The sequence below is a fragment of the Anomaloglossus baeobatrachus genome, chromosome 4, assembly GCF_048569485.1.
Source record: "Anomaloglossus baeobatrachus isolate aAnoBae1 chromosome 4, aAnoBae1.hap1, whole genome shotgun sequence".
Classification (NCBI taxonomy): Eukaryota; Metazoa; Chordata; class Amphibia; order Anura; family Aromobatidae; genus Anomaloglossus; species Anomaloglossus baeobatrachus.
In genome coordinates this window covers 416,176,703-416,193,407 of record NC_134356.1, presented here as the reverse complement: position 1 = coordinate 416,193,407, position 16,705 = coordinate 416,176,703, and the positions used below count along the sequence as shown (strand labels likewise).

Sequence of the window (16,705 nt, the reverse complement as noted above, 5' to 3'; positions counted from 1 at the left end):
GAGAGATTAACCCCATCAGAGCTGGAGCCAGCAATGAGCATGTGCTGCTGGTGCACAATAAAAGGTAATTTTGCTGAAAAAACATAATAGATGTGTTGAGGGGCACATATTAGCAAGATTTATCAGAAAAAAAAAATCAGTTTTGGTAACTGGACAACTTCTTTAAGTTTTATGCTTTCTTATTGTATAATGCAATTTTGAAAAATTCAATAAAAACGCTTAAGAAAAAAATAAAAATAAATACTGTACTCTTCAAAAGATTGTTCAGACGGATATGCAGTACAGGTGCTATTCTTTGGAAAATTAGGTAATTGTTGTGATATCAAAGTAGTCTTACTAACTGATGATGGCCCACAAATTAGATTACAGAAAACACACCTTGAAGGAAAAAAAAAATGCTTTAATCAGATTATAATCTTACAACTATTTACAATGCATAAAGATTAAGAAGTTCTAGGATTATTGTATTAATTTTTTTAACATACCGCAATCCACATGTAAATACAGCAGTCTGTCCCATTTCATTCCTATAATATTTCACACAGATTGCAGTGCAGGGAAGACTCATTATTGCACCCCACCCATATAAAGTTGTATTGAAAAAGTACAGCTGCCAACTTAAGTGACTCTGGTATTGTCATCTAAGTGTGGAATGTACCAGAAACAGGAGAGTAGATTTGCCATGAAAAGTCTATTGATAGAAAAGTCAAGTGCAGTACCAAGTAATAAGTATGACAGCAAAATTTTCAAAAGTGTCTGCCACCATATCCATAAAAAAATGAAAGCTATAAAGGGTATAAAACACGTACATCAGTGGCTTTTCCTAGGGTCGGCAAATACAAAGAATAACCAGGATTGCTGGCTGTTTGCTTCATAACTAGAACGCGTTCTGCTATTTAATGACTTGAAATTTGGAAGTTTAAATTCCAAACCCAGTATTTTTAATAAATGATCCAGTGTTTCACAAATTCACATTCCATGTTAGTCAGTCTGCCTCAGATTGCAAGAATTTTCTTAATGATCGAGTCTTTCAAAAGGGATCAATTAGCAGCCAGCAGGAGATGGTGCAAAGAAATACATTGCAAGTAGTATTAAGTAAACCATTACCAAGACCGTTCCTGTGAAGAGAAAATAAATCATGTTACATCAATATTGTAAATCTTTCCTTAGATACAGCTTTGTACGGCAAGTTCATTTGCATATTTGTTCATACAAAAGTCTAAAAGCACCAAGGCCCCAAAAAATTGCTAGATTAAAAGTTTACCCCGGGGCTGCACGACCTTGTCCAGTCCGAGGGCCACATGGTCATGATGGATTACTGTTAAGAGTTAATAAAAGGTGAATTTCTTTAGGCCTGCCAAATCACATAGCATGTGGTAATTCTCTTAAAGGGAATCTGCCACTAGATTTTTGCCACCTAAGCTGAGAGCAGCATAATGTAGGTGCAGAGATGTGTCACTTATGGGGCTGCTTAGTGTAGTTTTGATAAAATCACTGTTTAATCAGCAGTAGATTATCATTAGAGGACTACGTTGGGTGGTGCCAGGTAGTCCAGCATATACATGAGCTCTGTATAAGGCCCGTTTCACACGTCAGTGAAAAACACTGACGTTCTTCACTGACGTGTAAAACACGCACATGTCCCTCTGTGTTCCGTGATTCACGGCACACGTGGGTTGTCCATGTGCAATCCGTGATCCCGTGATTGCACATGGACATTACTCACCTGCCTTCACTGCTGCTGTCTATGGTGCTGAACTCCTCGGCTCTCCAGCGTCCGCCCACCGCTCTGTGCAGCTACTTCCTGGTCAGCATTTCCTGCTCTCATGAATATTCATGAGCCAGGCAAGAGCTGCAGAGAGCGGAGCAGGCACAGCGAATAGCAGGCAAGGTAAGCTGAAAATTTGTAATATTTAATATGTCCATGATTTTCTGGTACGTGTTTCACTGATCACACACGGACCACTCCATAGTGTGGTCCGTGGGTCATCAGTGATGCCAGAGAAAAACTGACATGTCTCCGTGCAGAATCACGGCCACGCTGCGCGGAGACACGTTCAGTGAAAAATCACTGATGTGTGAGCAGACCCATTGATTAGAATGGGTCTGCGTATGTCAGTGATTCTGGTACGTTTTAAAAAAAAAGCACAAACGTACCAGAATCACTGACGTGTGAAAAGGGGCCTAACTGCTAGGTCTGCAGCAGAGAAAAAACATTGATTTTATTAAAATGACAGCAAACAGCTCAGTAAGTGACACATTATTCAAATAAGGGTCTCTGTCCCTAGATTATGCTGCTTTAAGAAGAGATAGCAAAAACCTGGTGACAGATTCCCTTTAATAACTCAATAAAACAAAGAATTGCTCAGGGGTGTGACTCAGCTGGGTGGATGCAGGCAGTATTTATCTACTATGCAGTTATGTACTCTGCTGTAAAGCAAGAAACACAAATTTAAGCTTTGGTACACCCATATTCATAAACTATATAAACAAACATGTTCTTTATTCCTTTAGTGGGTATCTTGGAAAACACACCTTTGAGTATTTTCTTTGATTTTTAACAGATGCTATAAAATTAATCCCAGAAACATTTAAGTTAGAGTTAGAGAACGAGCCATCAGGATTTTTATATAAAAGTAAAGCCAGTGCCATACTAGAGCTAGGATGCTGAATGTAAGTATACCTTTTGTTAAGAGATTGGATGTTATATTTCAGAAATATGTGCGAGTAATATTACAGGCATACACTGCTATTTGATTGACAGGTGCAACAGGAAGAGTATGTGGGTCGGTCTTACTATCTATTCCCACCCCCTGCCTACCTGGCCTTCTTCCCAGTCTGTCATAGACGTTAATTCTGGCGCAGGCAGCCAGACAGGGGAGGGAATAGATAAGCAAGACCCAACCCATATTTTCCCTTCTTGTTGTACCGGTCAATCAAATAACAGTGCATTGCTGGAACTTTACTTGCACATATTTCTGAAATAAAACATCCAATCTCTGAATAAAAGGTATGCTTAGATTCAGCATCATAGTGCCAGTACAGTACTGGCTTTACTTTTGTATATGAAAATACAGCTGGTTGGTTCCCTTTAAAACTTCTCTAACAATCCCAAGAAAATCATCAATGTACAGTGACATGTAAAAGTTTGGGCACAAGAGGACACATTACCTGTGTATTTTAGGCGAAAAAAAGTAAATTGGGCCGATGCAAAAGCTAAGGCACCCTGCACGTTTAGTACCTAGTAGCTTTCTTTGGCAAGTATCAGAGCTTGTAGACTATTTGTATCCAGCCAAGAGTCTTTCCATTCTTGCCACAGATTTTCAATGTTGTTTAGATCAGGGGACTGTGGGCCATTGTAAAACCTTCAGCTTGTGCCTTGTGAGGTAGTCTATTGTGGATTTTTGATGTGTGTTTAGGATCATAATTATTTGTAAAAGCCATCCTCTTTTCAACTTTATAAATATATTATATTGTGAGATGGCGACCTGCTACATTGCTAGTGGCTGGTATGTACCACAGAACTGGTTGAAGCCTGAAGGTCCATTATGGTACTTGTGGTGCCACTTGTTTGTAGTGTAGTTTATTTGGTCTGGCCACCTAGAAACCCCACCCATGGGTGTGTTTGACATGTGCCTGACAGGCCACTTTTTTTTAATGGAGTTGTTTGCAGTGTGTGGTGCAACACTGCAGGAGAAGCAGCCTTTGAGACAGAGCGGTTGCTAATCTCCGAGAGTAGGAGCCAGGGCCGGCTACAGGTTTTTGTGGGCCCTGGGCAAAAGTCTTAATGGGCCCCATCCACACAGACATGCACAGATACATACACAAACAGGCATATACTGCCATTTCTTAATTACATTTCAAACTTGGGAAAGGGCAACTTGAAAACTCTTTGCCATCTTATAGACTTCTCCTGCTTTGTGAGCCTCCACCACTTTCATTTTCAGAGTGCTAGGCAGCTGCTTAAAAAGAACCCATGGTTGCTGTTTTTTGGCACAAGGTTAGAGAAGGCTAGGTTTTTTTTTAAAACTGACAGAATCACATGGCCTTTCCTAATGATTATAGTGAACAAGACAAACCTTAACAAGCTAATTAAAGGTCTGAAACCTCGGTCAAAATTATTGGAGCACACAAAATCTCCAAGGGTGTCTTAACTTTTGCATCGGCCCACTTTCCTTTTTGTTTGTAATTATTCAAATGCAAAAGATGACTTTTTGACTGTCTAAAATACAAAACGAAACGTGTTATCTTTAACTTAATGCGTTTTAGAGATAATTTGATCTTTGACTTGCTTAACTGTTCACAGTAAACAGTAATTTTGACCGGGGGTGCCCAAACATTTAGATCCCACTGTATAGGATTACCACGCTAAGAGACTATTCTGGGAGATCAAAATGATATGCCATAAGTGTTTGATAGATAGCAGTCCACAGAGTGGAACCTGCACCTATGGAAAGAATAGGAATCTTTACCCATAGTTTGCAATGTGGAATGCCATGAGTGAATGTGACTCTCTGCCTTGTAATTCATGTCATTTAAATTTACAATGGGGACAGCTGCAAGAATAAATGGCCACCAGTAACTCTTATACATCTTTCTGAAGTAACAGCGGGGTAAAGGAAGTCCATTCTCCTAAAACTTATGGGGAACAGAGTCATCAATGTGCCACCATGGTTTTTCTTTACGTAACTTCCGTTTAAAACAGCATTTCTGTCACCGGATGGTTGGGGGCTGCACAGAATAGCTTAGCAGGCCATAGGTTGTGCACCCTTGGTGTACGCAATCTGCATGTACTCTGGCAGAGAATTTGGAAAGATATTCAGGTACACAGGCTAAGCAGCTATAGTAGTTTCTTTGATTAAAAATAAATTAAAAAAAATTTGTTTGCTGCCAAAAGAACAGTCAGATCTAATTACGATTTAGCTTTTTTTTACGCCTGTAGACGGTAATATAGGTTCTCCAAAAATAAATTGCATGACTAGGACAAGTTTATGACAAATGCCAGCTCATCGTAGTCATGTCAGCAGTGTTTCTTCAGGCTGCAACCTGTTTGTGTTGTGTGTTTCAAATGTTAGAAGAGCTGTATGACAAGTACACATGCCGGAGCTGGTGAAGAACGGCTGTGAGAAAAGGGGATGTATAGCTTCACCTTGGCTGAAATGCATAGGAATTTTTTCCCCAGCCCAAGTCCTCTTCCTCAGCTGATGGAGCATAAAGCTTTAGTTTTTCTCCTGTCACAGTGCTTCTTTGGCAATTCCAGCATATATACTTACAATTCAGCTCTGTCAGTTGAGACAGGTCTATGTTTCTTCAGATTGCAACAGTCCTAACATGTAATAAAATGGCAGACATCATGCGACTAGGATGGGCTGACCATTTTAATTACATTCTTGGTGAACTCCTATGAACGAAGTTCCAAGACTGAATATGTGGACAGCAAGTCGTTATATTCCTATAAATATGTGCATTTTTTTTTTACATCTTTTTCAGGCAGCGTCTGCTTGAAAAAGCACTAAAAGTACCAGTGTGCACATTCCCTTAGATCACAGCATCTAAGCAAGGTGACATGGGGACAATGCTCCCACCATCAACTCACTGCTCTGCTCTTAAATTTGATGCATGTTTTGGCTGCATGTGCACCGTCATCAGATGTACTCCTGTAATGAATAGAAATGTGTATGGGATAGAGGCAAAGATTTTCAGTTTAAGTAAAGATTTGTGAATTGTAGTCTTTACAATAAATTTCACTGATAGAAGTCACATGACCAAGGTTGTAACTTGCTAACCATCTTACCAGCTCCACTTGCATGATGCCACTGCTGCAATTTAATTATAATATATGACAGAATTGCTTAACTTACTTAACGACCTTTGACGGATCTATCCGTCATGGATCGTGTGCCGTTAAGCCCCGCCCCCTGCCGCGGGCAGGGTGCGGCGATTGGCGCACATATCAGCTGTTTTCAACAGCTGATGTGTGCCTGCATGTTACGAGTGGAATCGCATTCCACCCGTAACATTAACCCCTTACATCTCGCTGCCAAAGTCTGGCAGCGAGATATATATATACGCGCGGTGAAGATTTTCACTTAACGCCGCCCCCACTGGAAGTCACGTGAGTGATCACGTGACTTTCGGTGGTTGCCATGGTAGCACAGGGTCATGTGATGACGCCTGCAGCTATGACGTTTCACTTTCGTTTTCAGTTTGCCCGGAGGCCAGTGAAGCAGAAAGTGACCGTATCTGCTGTTTACAGCTGTATAGCTGGGATCAGCAGATAGATCAGAGCGATCGGATTGCTGATCGCTATAGCCCCCTAGGGGGGACAAGGAAAAAAACAAACAGTTTTAAAAAATTAAAAACAAAAAAAAAAAAACCGCTAAAAGTTCAAATGACCCCCCTTTCACCCCATTGAAAATTAAAGGGTTAAAAAAAAAAATACACATTTGGTATCGCCGCGTTTAGAAATTCCCGATCAAAATATAAAATTAATCTGATCAGTAAACTGCGTAGTGGCAAAAAAATTCCAAATGCCAAAATTACGTTTTTTGGTCACCGCAAGTTTTACGCAAAATGCAATAACAGGCGACCAAAACGTAGCATCTGCGCAAAAAAAGTACCATTAAAAAAAAGTCAGCTCGAGACTCAAAAAATAAGCAGTCACTGAGCCATAGATCCCAAAAAATGAGAAAGCTACGGGTTTCGGAAAATGGCGCAAAACGTACGCCACTTTTATTGGACAGGTTTGTGAATTTTTTTTAACCCCTTAGATACAAGTAAACCTATACATGTTTGGTGTCTACAAACTCGCACTGACCTGTGGCATCACATAGATACATCAGTTTCACCCTATAGTGAACACCGTGAATAAAACATCCCAAAAACTATTGTGCCATCACACTTTTTTTTGCAGTTTTTCCACACTTGGAATTTTTTTTGCTGTTTTCCAGTACACCATATGAAAAAAACTTATGGTTTCATTTAAAAGTACAACTTGTTCCCGCAAAAAAGAAGCCCTCATATGGCAAGATTGACGGAAAAATTAAAAAAAAGTTACGGCTCTCGGAAGAAGGGGAGCAAAAAAACAAAAACGCAAAAACGGAAAGTGCCCGGGGACTGAAGGGGTTAAAGTGCAGATTGCCAATATAGAAGCCTGTATATCTCCAAACAATACATATATTGAATGTTTTTTTCAACTTTGTTAGTCTTGTGAACAATAAATTATTTCATAAACAAAACATAGTCCATGCCTTACCTTGAAAATAGTCACACTTGCCATCCATAAAGATGTAGTTCATCAGGATCACACTGAACATACAGGCCCACAGGTGCAGATCACTAAAAACCAAAGTAAATCCTGTGGGCTGGATTGAAAATAATTAAAATTCGGTCACAAAACCGTAAAGCATGTGTACTGGTTTAAGAAGTAACAAATGTTAAGCATTTTTGATCTTTTTATCAAAAACAAAAATGGTCATCATCAGGTTACAATGATACACTACTTGAGCATATAAAGATTTTTCATGGAAGATGGGAAAGTACAAGTGTATTCAGTCATGTTAATAAAAGTATATTAGCACATGATGTTCCCATAATATTGGATTCAAAAATACGAGGATAAGCTCCTATAGATACTTTAGACAAATGTGGAAACCACACAATGGAGTCAAATAATCCATAATTTTTATTATCAAATTGTAGACACAAACAATTAAAAGAAGTTGTAAACACACTTCCTAAATAACAAACATAGTTAGGGAGGAAAGTAGAAGACCTCGAACATGTGGGGACCAGGGCCTTATAAATAATATATGGCTGGGGTTTTGTGGATTCCTAAGTCTAGTGAAAGTAAAAGGCCACATTAATCCCAGTCACACAAGTGTAGAAGAACCCCTCCTAACTAAAAAACTGCATGGCACAATAGTAAAGGGGATTACCCCCAATATCCAGGTACAATTAGTCTAGGATAGATCAATAGATCATCTCAGGGTACATACCAGCAGTTCAATTAGGAGGGAAGGTCCAGGGTCCGCGCCCAACAGCCGTTTCGGTTTAGCCTTTTTCAAGGGACACCGCACGTTATATTAACGTGCGGTGTCCCTTGAAAAAGGCTAAACCGAAACATGTTCGAGGTCTTCTACTTTCCTCCCTAACTATGTTTGTTATTTAGGAAGTGTGTTTACAACTTCTTTTAATTGTTTGTGTCTACAATTTGATAATAAAAATTATGGATTATTTGACTCCATTGTGTGGTTTCCACATTTGTCTAAACTACTTGAGCATATGAAATAATAAATGGATACTGCATCACTATCGAACAGTCCAAGAATAATGGTGTCTAATGTGAACAAATTACACCTGAAACATTTGAACATACACATGGACAAAATTGTTGTTACCCTTCTGTTAATGCAAGAAAAACCCACAAAACTGAAAAAACGTGAAGGTGACCAAAGTAATGTTTATTAGTTGCTATTCAGTAAACTTAAACCAGACACTGCTTTTGAATTGTGGTTAAAAAAACCCCTCAAAAACACTAATGAAATGGGCCTGAACAAAGATAATGATACCCCCTAGAAAAGATTGAAAATAATTTAACAGTAGGGACATGTTAAACAATGGCGAGTCCTGTATTAGCGTTTCATGTGTCTATAAACTTGTAAACAGTCTGCCTATTTCAAAGATGAAAAGCAGTCAATGTGCTGTTTGGTGTCATGGTGAGTGCCATACGGAACAAAGACCAAATAAAACTAAGGAGAGAGCTGTCTCAGGAGCTAAGAAAAAAAATTGTAGACAAACATGATAGAGGTAAAGGCTATAAAAGATCATCACCAAACTGCTTGATGTTCCAGTTACTACAGTTGCACATATTATTCAGAAATTTAACGTGTACGAGTCTGTAGCCGACCTCCCTCACAGTGGCCACAAGAGAAAAAATTGATGACAAATTGAAGAGATGGATAATACAAATGCTAACCAAAGAGCCCAGAACAACTTCCAAAGAAATTAGAGGTGAACTTCAAGGTCAAAGTTAATCAGTATCAGATTTCACAATTTGTTGCTATCTTGGTCATCTTCCATAAAGTATATTTACATTATAGTGCTAAATCCTGCTGACAGGTTTACTTTGAAAGAATGCTGTACTGGTGCTTCCCCCCCCCCCCCCCCCCCCAACACTGGTGTGGTGCTTTAAATGCAAGTCTCCTGCCCGCTGTCTCATGTTCACCTGCTGCCACCTTCATCTTTTTCCAGCGTCGTTCTGGTCGGTGTCTGGGAATTTGTGACCTGCTGGCGGCTCCAGTGTTTAATGGAGTTCAAAGGTTACAAATCAGTGCAACTATTAGAGCCTCGTTATGGCTCTCAAACTTGCATTGAGTGTTTGTGACGCAATTTCTGACGTCAGGTCAGCCAGAACTTATGGGCACAAGATGGCGCTGTGGGACTAGAATGGCACCGAAAAAGGATGAAAATGCCAGAGGGTTAATATAAGACGGGGGCTTACATTTAAGGCGCCATTTCAGCGGTCATAAAATAAAAAAAAACACTGCAGTGGAGTTTTAAGCAGAAGGGTACAAACAAATTTTGACAAAGTGTATAGCTTGCTGCTAGACCAAGGAGAATAAAAAAACAAAACAAAAAACATTGACGAACTATTACAAGTCAATGTGAAGCAGCTTCACAGAGGCTGTGATGCATGGATTGGCTGTAGCTCTCCTGACCTGAGCTCGCCATCTTAGGCATATGAAACTGCCAAGTTCAGGTCAGGAGACACTCAGCCAAAGCGTGCTCCCCTGGTTCAAGTACGAATAATGAAACACCATTGCAGAGCTCTATGAAAATTATACATGTGGCAAGAGGAAAATGAGTTACTTACATAGAAAACAGAGAACAGCACTAGAATAGGCATCTGTAGCATGCACACCTGCACTGCAATGCAGCTCCCAATCTCAATACTGAAAGCAAAAGCATAAAGGCAGTCAAAGAATAAAATGCATTCTAAGGCTATGTGCGCACGCTGCATTTTTTTCGGGTGCGTTTTTTGGTCTTAAAAAACTGCTGGGGAAGAAAAGTCATGCAAAGTCTATGAGTTTTCATTTTTGCTGTCCGCACAGTGCAGTTTTGTGTATTAGGTGAGTTTTTGTGGTGACCACAAAGATGCAACATGTAAATTTTTTTCTGCATTTTTGCCACAGTTTTTCACCCATGCAATGCATTGGAAAAACGCAGCAACAAAAAGGCAGCAAAAAAGCAAGGTAAAACGTGCAAAAACGCATGTGGTTTTTATGCGTTTTTTTTACCGCTGGTGTGTTTTGTGTGCGTTTAGCGGCCAAAAACGTACAAAAAGGCTGCATCTTTGTGGTCACCAAAAAAGGCAACGTTCGCAAATAGCCTAAATATGTTCAGCCTCAGTTGCTTGGACACGTCGCCAGTAGTACAGATTGCTTTAATGGGCATCTGTCATTGGATCAATCCTCCTAAGCCATCTAAATGGGCATATCATAGGAAGCTGAATAAAATGATGCCTTAATATCTGTGATCCGATGTCTCCTTCCAGGGACATTATTTTTTTCCCTTATATGTAAATGATCTGTTTCAGACTCTGGGCCAGACAAAAGATCTGCATGAAAATCTGACTCTAGAATTGATTTTAAATAAAAGGGGAATGATCAGTATTTGATATGTTTCGGCCGTTTTCTGCTCTCACTGCAAAGCTATGTGTGATTATAACTGACATCTGCAGGCTCCTCTCAGCTTCAGCCTCCATCTCACAGGCAGACAGTGGTGCAATATTCGTACAATACAGAAGAGCTGTGAGATCTGCAAAAATATAGGTTTGTTTTTAGACAAAAGTCCAGTTTTATTGTTCTGTATTAGTTAAATGTCTCACACTTAACACCTTCTTTTGGTAAATATGAGCCCTGGAGTCAGATTCTCATGCAGCTCAATGTATTAGCCATAGCCTGGAACAGATCATTTACATATAAGAAAGACACGGATTTTTCTGGAATAAGACATCAGATTGCAGATATTAAGTTATTTTATTCTGCTTCCTATGACCTACATGCCAGATAGCTTAGGACGATTGATCCTACTGACAAACGTCCTTTAATTTTTTATGAAATTAACCAACCTTAGACTCAGGTTGTTCAGAAGAGCAAACTGGATTCCATTCACAATTTCTGGAAGTTCTGGTATCATTGCTAGGACAGTGACTCCGATAAAATACTAAAAAAAAAAAAAAAAAAAAACAACCACAAAAAAACCAAACAAAATGGTATGAATTCTTGCCATACATATAATAAATATACACATTCAGGTCTATCTGTATTACAGAAGTTGTCTGATAACATTTTTCTTTCGAGGTGTGTAGAGCGTGTGGCCCCTGCAGTCAATCACTGTGCTCAGGAGCTCATGTAGTCCACTGTGGCATAGCGTTGAAGCTCAGTGATTGGCTGTAGCAGTCACACACAGTGCTGGCCAAAAGTATTGGCACCCCTGCAATTCTGTCAGATAATACTCAGTTTCTTCCTGAAAATGATTGCAATCACAAATTCTTTGTTATTATTATCTTCATTTATTTTGCTTGCAAAGAAAAAAAACACAAAAGAGAATGAAACAAAAATCAAATCATTGATCATTTCACACAAAACTCCAAAAATGGGCCAGACAAAAGTATTGGCACCCTTAGCCTAATACTTCGTTGCACAACCTTTAGCCAAAATAACTGCGAACAACCGCTTCCGGTAACGATCAATGAGTTTCTTACAATGCTCTCCTGGAATTGAAGACCATTCTTTGGCAAACTGCTCCAGGTCCCTGAGATTTGAAGGGTGCCTTCTCCAAACTGCCATTTTAACATCTCTCCACAGGTGTTCTATGGGATTCAGGTCTGGACTCATTGCTGGCCACTTTAGTAGTCTCCAGTGCTTTCTATCAAACCATTTTCTAGTGCTTTTTGAAGTGTGTTTGGGGTCATTGTCCTGCTGGAAGACCCATGACCTCTGAGGGAGACCCAGCTTTCTCACACTGGGCCCTACATTATGCTGCAAAATTTGTTGGTAGTCTTCAGACTTCATAATGCCATGTGTGACGCCCTGGGCAAGCCAGGGGTCACAGGTCACAACATCACATGCACCCCACATTCCCGGCAGGTACACCTAGGTCAAAACTTAAATCCTTGTTGCCTTCCTCCAGGGGCTGATGTCCACATCAGGGGGTGGGCCAGGCGGTTGGCTCCCACAGAGGAGTTCACAGCCCTGGAGGCGGGAGAACCAGGCAGTTGGAGTCTAGCTGAGGGCTAGAGTGGAGGAGTAAACAGTGGAGTTGTAGTGAGAGAAAGAAGAAGTGACAGAAAAGTGACAGCAAGAAGCCTGAAGTTGGTCCGGGTGTGTGCCCCGGACTGAGACAGCAAGGTTGGCAGACGGCGGTGACCGACTGCAGGAGAGATTGCTCGGAGGTTGCCGAAAGGACCATGGACGGGTGGTGACCCGGCGTTACCGGAGCGGTATACAAAGAACAGTCAGCACCAGGGCAGGGGCCTTTCGGATCCCAGCAAGGCTAGGAGTCGCCATAATTTGCCAAATCCGTCAGTGAAGGGGACCTCTGTCTCCTAACAACCAAGTCCCGATTGAAGGCAACAGTCCGACCGTTAAGGGGAGACACCGCCACCGCCAAGGCACCTGTTTCCCAGGGCCAGCGCCTGCGGGCAAGAGAGGGGCTCCTCCGGCTCATGTCCAGGTCGGGGAGCGGGTAACCGGTGGGAACCCATTGCTACCAAAAAGACTATACATAGGTGCAGGGAAGAGACAGTCACCGCTAACTGCAGGAAACATCAGCACCGTAACCGTCCGAGGGACCCGTCCAACCAGCCGTTTGTTTACAGAGAACTGTGGCGTGTTTGCTGGCTGAGTGAGTACCTTCGTGCCCCATACCCGCCTGCCCTCATACCAACCCTATCACTGGGCCTCGGGACCACCAAACCCCCTACCCACGGAGGGGAAAATCAACAACTGGCTGCTCCATACCATCACTCCCGGGCTCCCCAGACAGAGCAGCGGTGGTGTTCACTTAATCACCACAACCGTGGATGGCGTCACGGACAATAAACTATCCCAACAACCAATCCCCTTTCACTCACGGGCGAGGAGCGCCGCTCGAGTCCCCGGGATCCGGCCCATCGCTCGAGCCACCGAGAAGCAGCAGGCCGCAGCAGCCGGACCCGAGCAGTGGGAGAGCGCGGCGTCCCCTCCTCCACCCGCGACAACTTGGCGTCACGAACAGGATCTTACCGCTCTGCCGCTGGCTAGGAGGTGCGCCTTGTGACCGCCGGAGGTGTCCGGCAGAAAAATTTCAGAAGCCGCCATCTTTGGCGCGAAGAGTTCCCGCTCGAGCGTCTTCTCGAGTAGCAGAGGCGCGAAAGCCAGAACCCCGCCCCGATAGAGGAGGGGCCGGAAAGAGGCTAAGGGGGACGAAATGGCGACTGGACGCATGTAGCCGCGGCTATAAAAGCAGGGACGTCAGGACTCTGCAGACATCTTGTTCCTGGGAGAAGCCGACAGCAACATGTGGATGCCGTCCCGCAGCACCGTAGCCCCCGCGCCTGGAACCGCGGCGTGGGTGGCGATCCGGACCGCGCAGGTCTACCAGAGGCTGCAGGTCAAGATGCAGCTCCTCATGGAGGAGTGGGAGACCGACATGGCGGACGTCATAGCGACTGTGCGGAGACGCGAGGAGGAAGCGGAGGAAGGGAGGGTGAGTGACCTACGCCCCGATGCCCTTGAAGGGCCGGTCATCGCGGCTGCGGGACCCGGTCCAAACCCTCTCCCCCTGCTGCCTCCCTCGCCACCCGTCTCGGAAGCCGTGACCCCGCCACTAGGCCCGCTACCACCGCAACCGGTAGCGATACCCAGCATGCCTGCCCAGGCGGGCCGACCTGTAGCCGGAGCCCGTAGTCGACCAGAGGTGCTGCCCTGGAAAGCCCCGAAAATCGAACCGGAGGCATCCCCTGAGAAGTCCCCCGAGCCGGAGCTGATAACCCGTTCCGTGCCGAAGGCCCAACCGCGGAAAGCCCCTGTGCCCATCCCCCACACCTTGGCTGAGGTTGCGCCGGGTTGCCGCTGCAAGGCGGCGCCCAAAGCCAAGACGCCGCGGGACCTGCCGCCCAGATCCCTGACAGTGGGCAGGATCCAGAATGTCCCGCGGGGCCCGACCCATGCGCCGGAGCTCGCATCAGCGCCGTACTGGGACAGGGAGCCGGTACCGCTGGGCCTGGAGATCGGTGAGAGGGAAAGGAAGAAAGCGGAGCTGGTGGCCCGAGCAAATCAGAGAAAAAGAGAGTCTGAGACAAGCGACTTTCCGTGTCCGGGGCCCGCTGTATGAGGGACAGGTGAGGCGGTTTGATGTCCGCCGGGGCTATGGATTTATTTATGAACCGGGCCTGGAGGCCGAAGTGTTTATAGCCCGGCGGGATGTGAATGCCCACCTGCCCGGAGGAGCACCCCGGTCGTAACCTGATGCCGGGCGATATAGTGCAGTACACCCGGCACTGTGGGGAGAGGGGGTGGTTTGCCCTAGATGCAAAATTGAGGGGCAGCCAAGAGACCCGTGTGAGTGCTGCACCCTCTCCCTCAGGTGAAGCCGAAGACTCCGAGTGATGGCAGCGGAGCACCGTTGCACAGTCCCCGTTGGGACCATCTGTGCGTTTGAAAGTTTTACAAAGTTTTGCAAAAAATGAAAAATTGATTACCGAACAGTCACCTGATTCAACCGTGATTTGCAACCGGCCGTTGCTGGCACCGTTGTCCCCGTGGGGACCGCTTGAAAAGTTGTTTGCATAGAGAACTTTCTATGGACAAGCCCGTGAACTTGCAGGGCAACCACAGACGCTAGTGGCTTGTAAATAAGTTGTGTTACAGTTACTGTTTCCGCAATTGCCGCCTCCGGAGAGGCAGGTTGGAGGGAGGGCCCACAGCAGAGCAGGCTGGGGCCCAGCCACCACAGGAACCGGTGGCTACCCTCTGGAGGGGAAGGACAGATCCCGCTCGGATAACTGGTTCAGGTCTGGGGTCAAGGGGTGCTGCCTGTTTTCTAGGGGCAGCATCAGGGCCAGGTTACTTGGGTGGGAGAGAGCAGAGACCGTAACCGTTAACCGTTTAAAACCGTAACGTTTAAGAAATGTGCCTCCCGATGTGGGATGATGTTTTTCTACTTGTATACATGTTACCGTTTTTATCTTTGCAGAAAAACAAAAAAAAGGAAAATAAAACCGGTGTTGGACGGGCAGCCCGAGGACGGTCTGCGTTTTGCTAAGGGGGAATGTGACGCCCTGGGCAAGCCAGGGGTCACAGGTCACAACATCACATGCACTCCACATTCCCGGCAGGTACACCTAGGTCAAAACTTAAATCCTTGTTGCCTTCCTCCAGGGGCTGATGTCCACATCAAGGGGTGGGCCAGGCGGTTGGCTCCGCCCACCGAGGAGTTCACAGCCCTGGAGGCGGGAGAACCAGGCAGTTGGAGTCTAGCTGAGGGCTAGAGTGGAGGAGTAAACAGTGGAGTTGTAGTGAGAGAAAGAAGAAGTGACAGAGAAAAGTGACAGCAAGAAGCCTGAAGTTGGTCCGGGTGTGTGCCCCGGACTGAGACAGCAAGGTTGGCAGACGGCGGTGACCGTCTGCAAGAGAGATTGCTCGGAGGTTGCCGAAAGGACCGTGGACGGGTGGTGACCCGGCGGTACCGGAGCGGTATACAAAGAAAAAAGTCAGCACCAGGGCAGGGGCCTTTCGGATCCGGGCAAGGCTAGGAGTCGCCATAATTTGCCAAATCCGTCAGTGAAGGGGACCTCTGTCTCCTAACAACCAAGTCCCGATTGAAGGCAACAGTCCGACCGTTAAGGGGAGACACCGCCACCGCCAAGGCACCAGTTTCCTAGGGCCAGCGCCTGCGGGCAAGAGGGGCTCCTCCGGCTCATGTCCACGTCGGGGAGCGGGTAACCGGTGGGAACCCATTGCTACCAAAAAGACTATACATAGGTGCAGGGAAGAGACAGTCACCGCTAACTGCAGGAAACATCAGCACCGTAACCGTCCGAGGGACCCGTCCAACCAGCCGTTTGTTTACCGAGAACTGTGGTGTGTTTACTGGCTGAGTGAGTACCTTCGTGCCGTGCGGCACAGCGCTGCCCCTGCACCTCCACAGGCCCCATACCCGCCTGCCCCCATACCAACCCTATCACTGGGCCCCGGGACCACCAAACCCCCTACCCACGGAGGGGCAAATCAACAACTGGCTGCTCCATACCATCACTCCCGGGCTCCCCAGACAGAGCAGCGGTGGTGTCCACTTAAATCACCACAACCGTGGGTGGCGTCACGGACAATAAACTATCCCAACAACCAATCCCCTTTCACTCACGGGCGAGGAGCGCCGCTCGAGTCCCCGGGATCCGGCCCATCGCTCGAGCCACCGAGCAGCAGCAGGCCGCAGCAGCCGCGGCAGCCGGACCCGAGCAGTGGGAGAGGGCGGCGTCCCCTCCTCCGCCCGCGACACCATGCACAAGGTCAAGCAATCCAGTGCCAGAGGCAGCAAAGCAACCCCAAAACATCAGGGAACCTCTACCATGTTTGACTGTAGGGACCGTGTTCTTTTCTTCGAATGCCTCTTTTTCCTGTAAACTCTACGTTGATGGCTTTTTCCAAAAAGGTCTACT

The 16,705-nt window shown here is 45.2% G+C and overlaps 1 protein-coding gene across 2 annotated transcripts in view; it reads right to left on the bottom strand.

Annotated features, from left to right (window-relative positions):
* Window positions 1-379: 379 nt before the first annotated feature.
* LOC142301589 (uncharacterized) overlaps window positions 380-16,705 on the bottom strand; it is a 154,027-nt gene continuing 137,701 nt past the window's right edge. The window contains exons 17-20 of one of the 2 annotated variants that reach the window (XM_075342615.1): window positions 11,132-11,226; window positions 9,875-9,953; window positions 7,256-7,364; window positions 380-1,118 (exon numbers count right to left, since the gene is read on the bottom strand). In XM_075342615.1, coding sequence (XP_075198730.1) covers window positions 1,045-1,118; window positions 7,256-7,364; window positions 9,875-9,953; window positions 11,132-11,226 — 357 coding nt within the window. In that variant the 3' untranslated portion in view covers window positions 380-1,044. The remainder of the gene's footprint in view (window positions 1,119-7,255; window positions 7,365-9,874; window positions 9,954-11,131; window positions 11,227-16,705) is intronic. The other variant, XM_075342616.1, reaches the window with a different exon arrangement.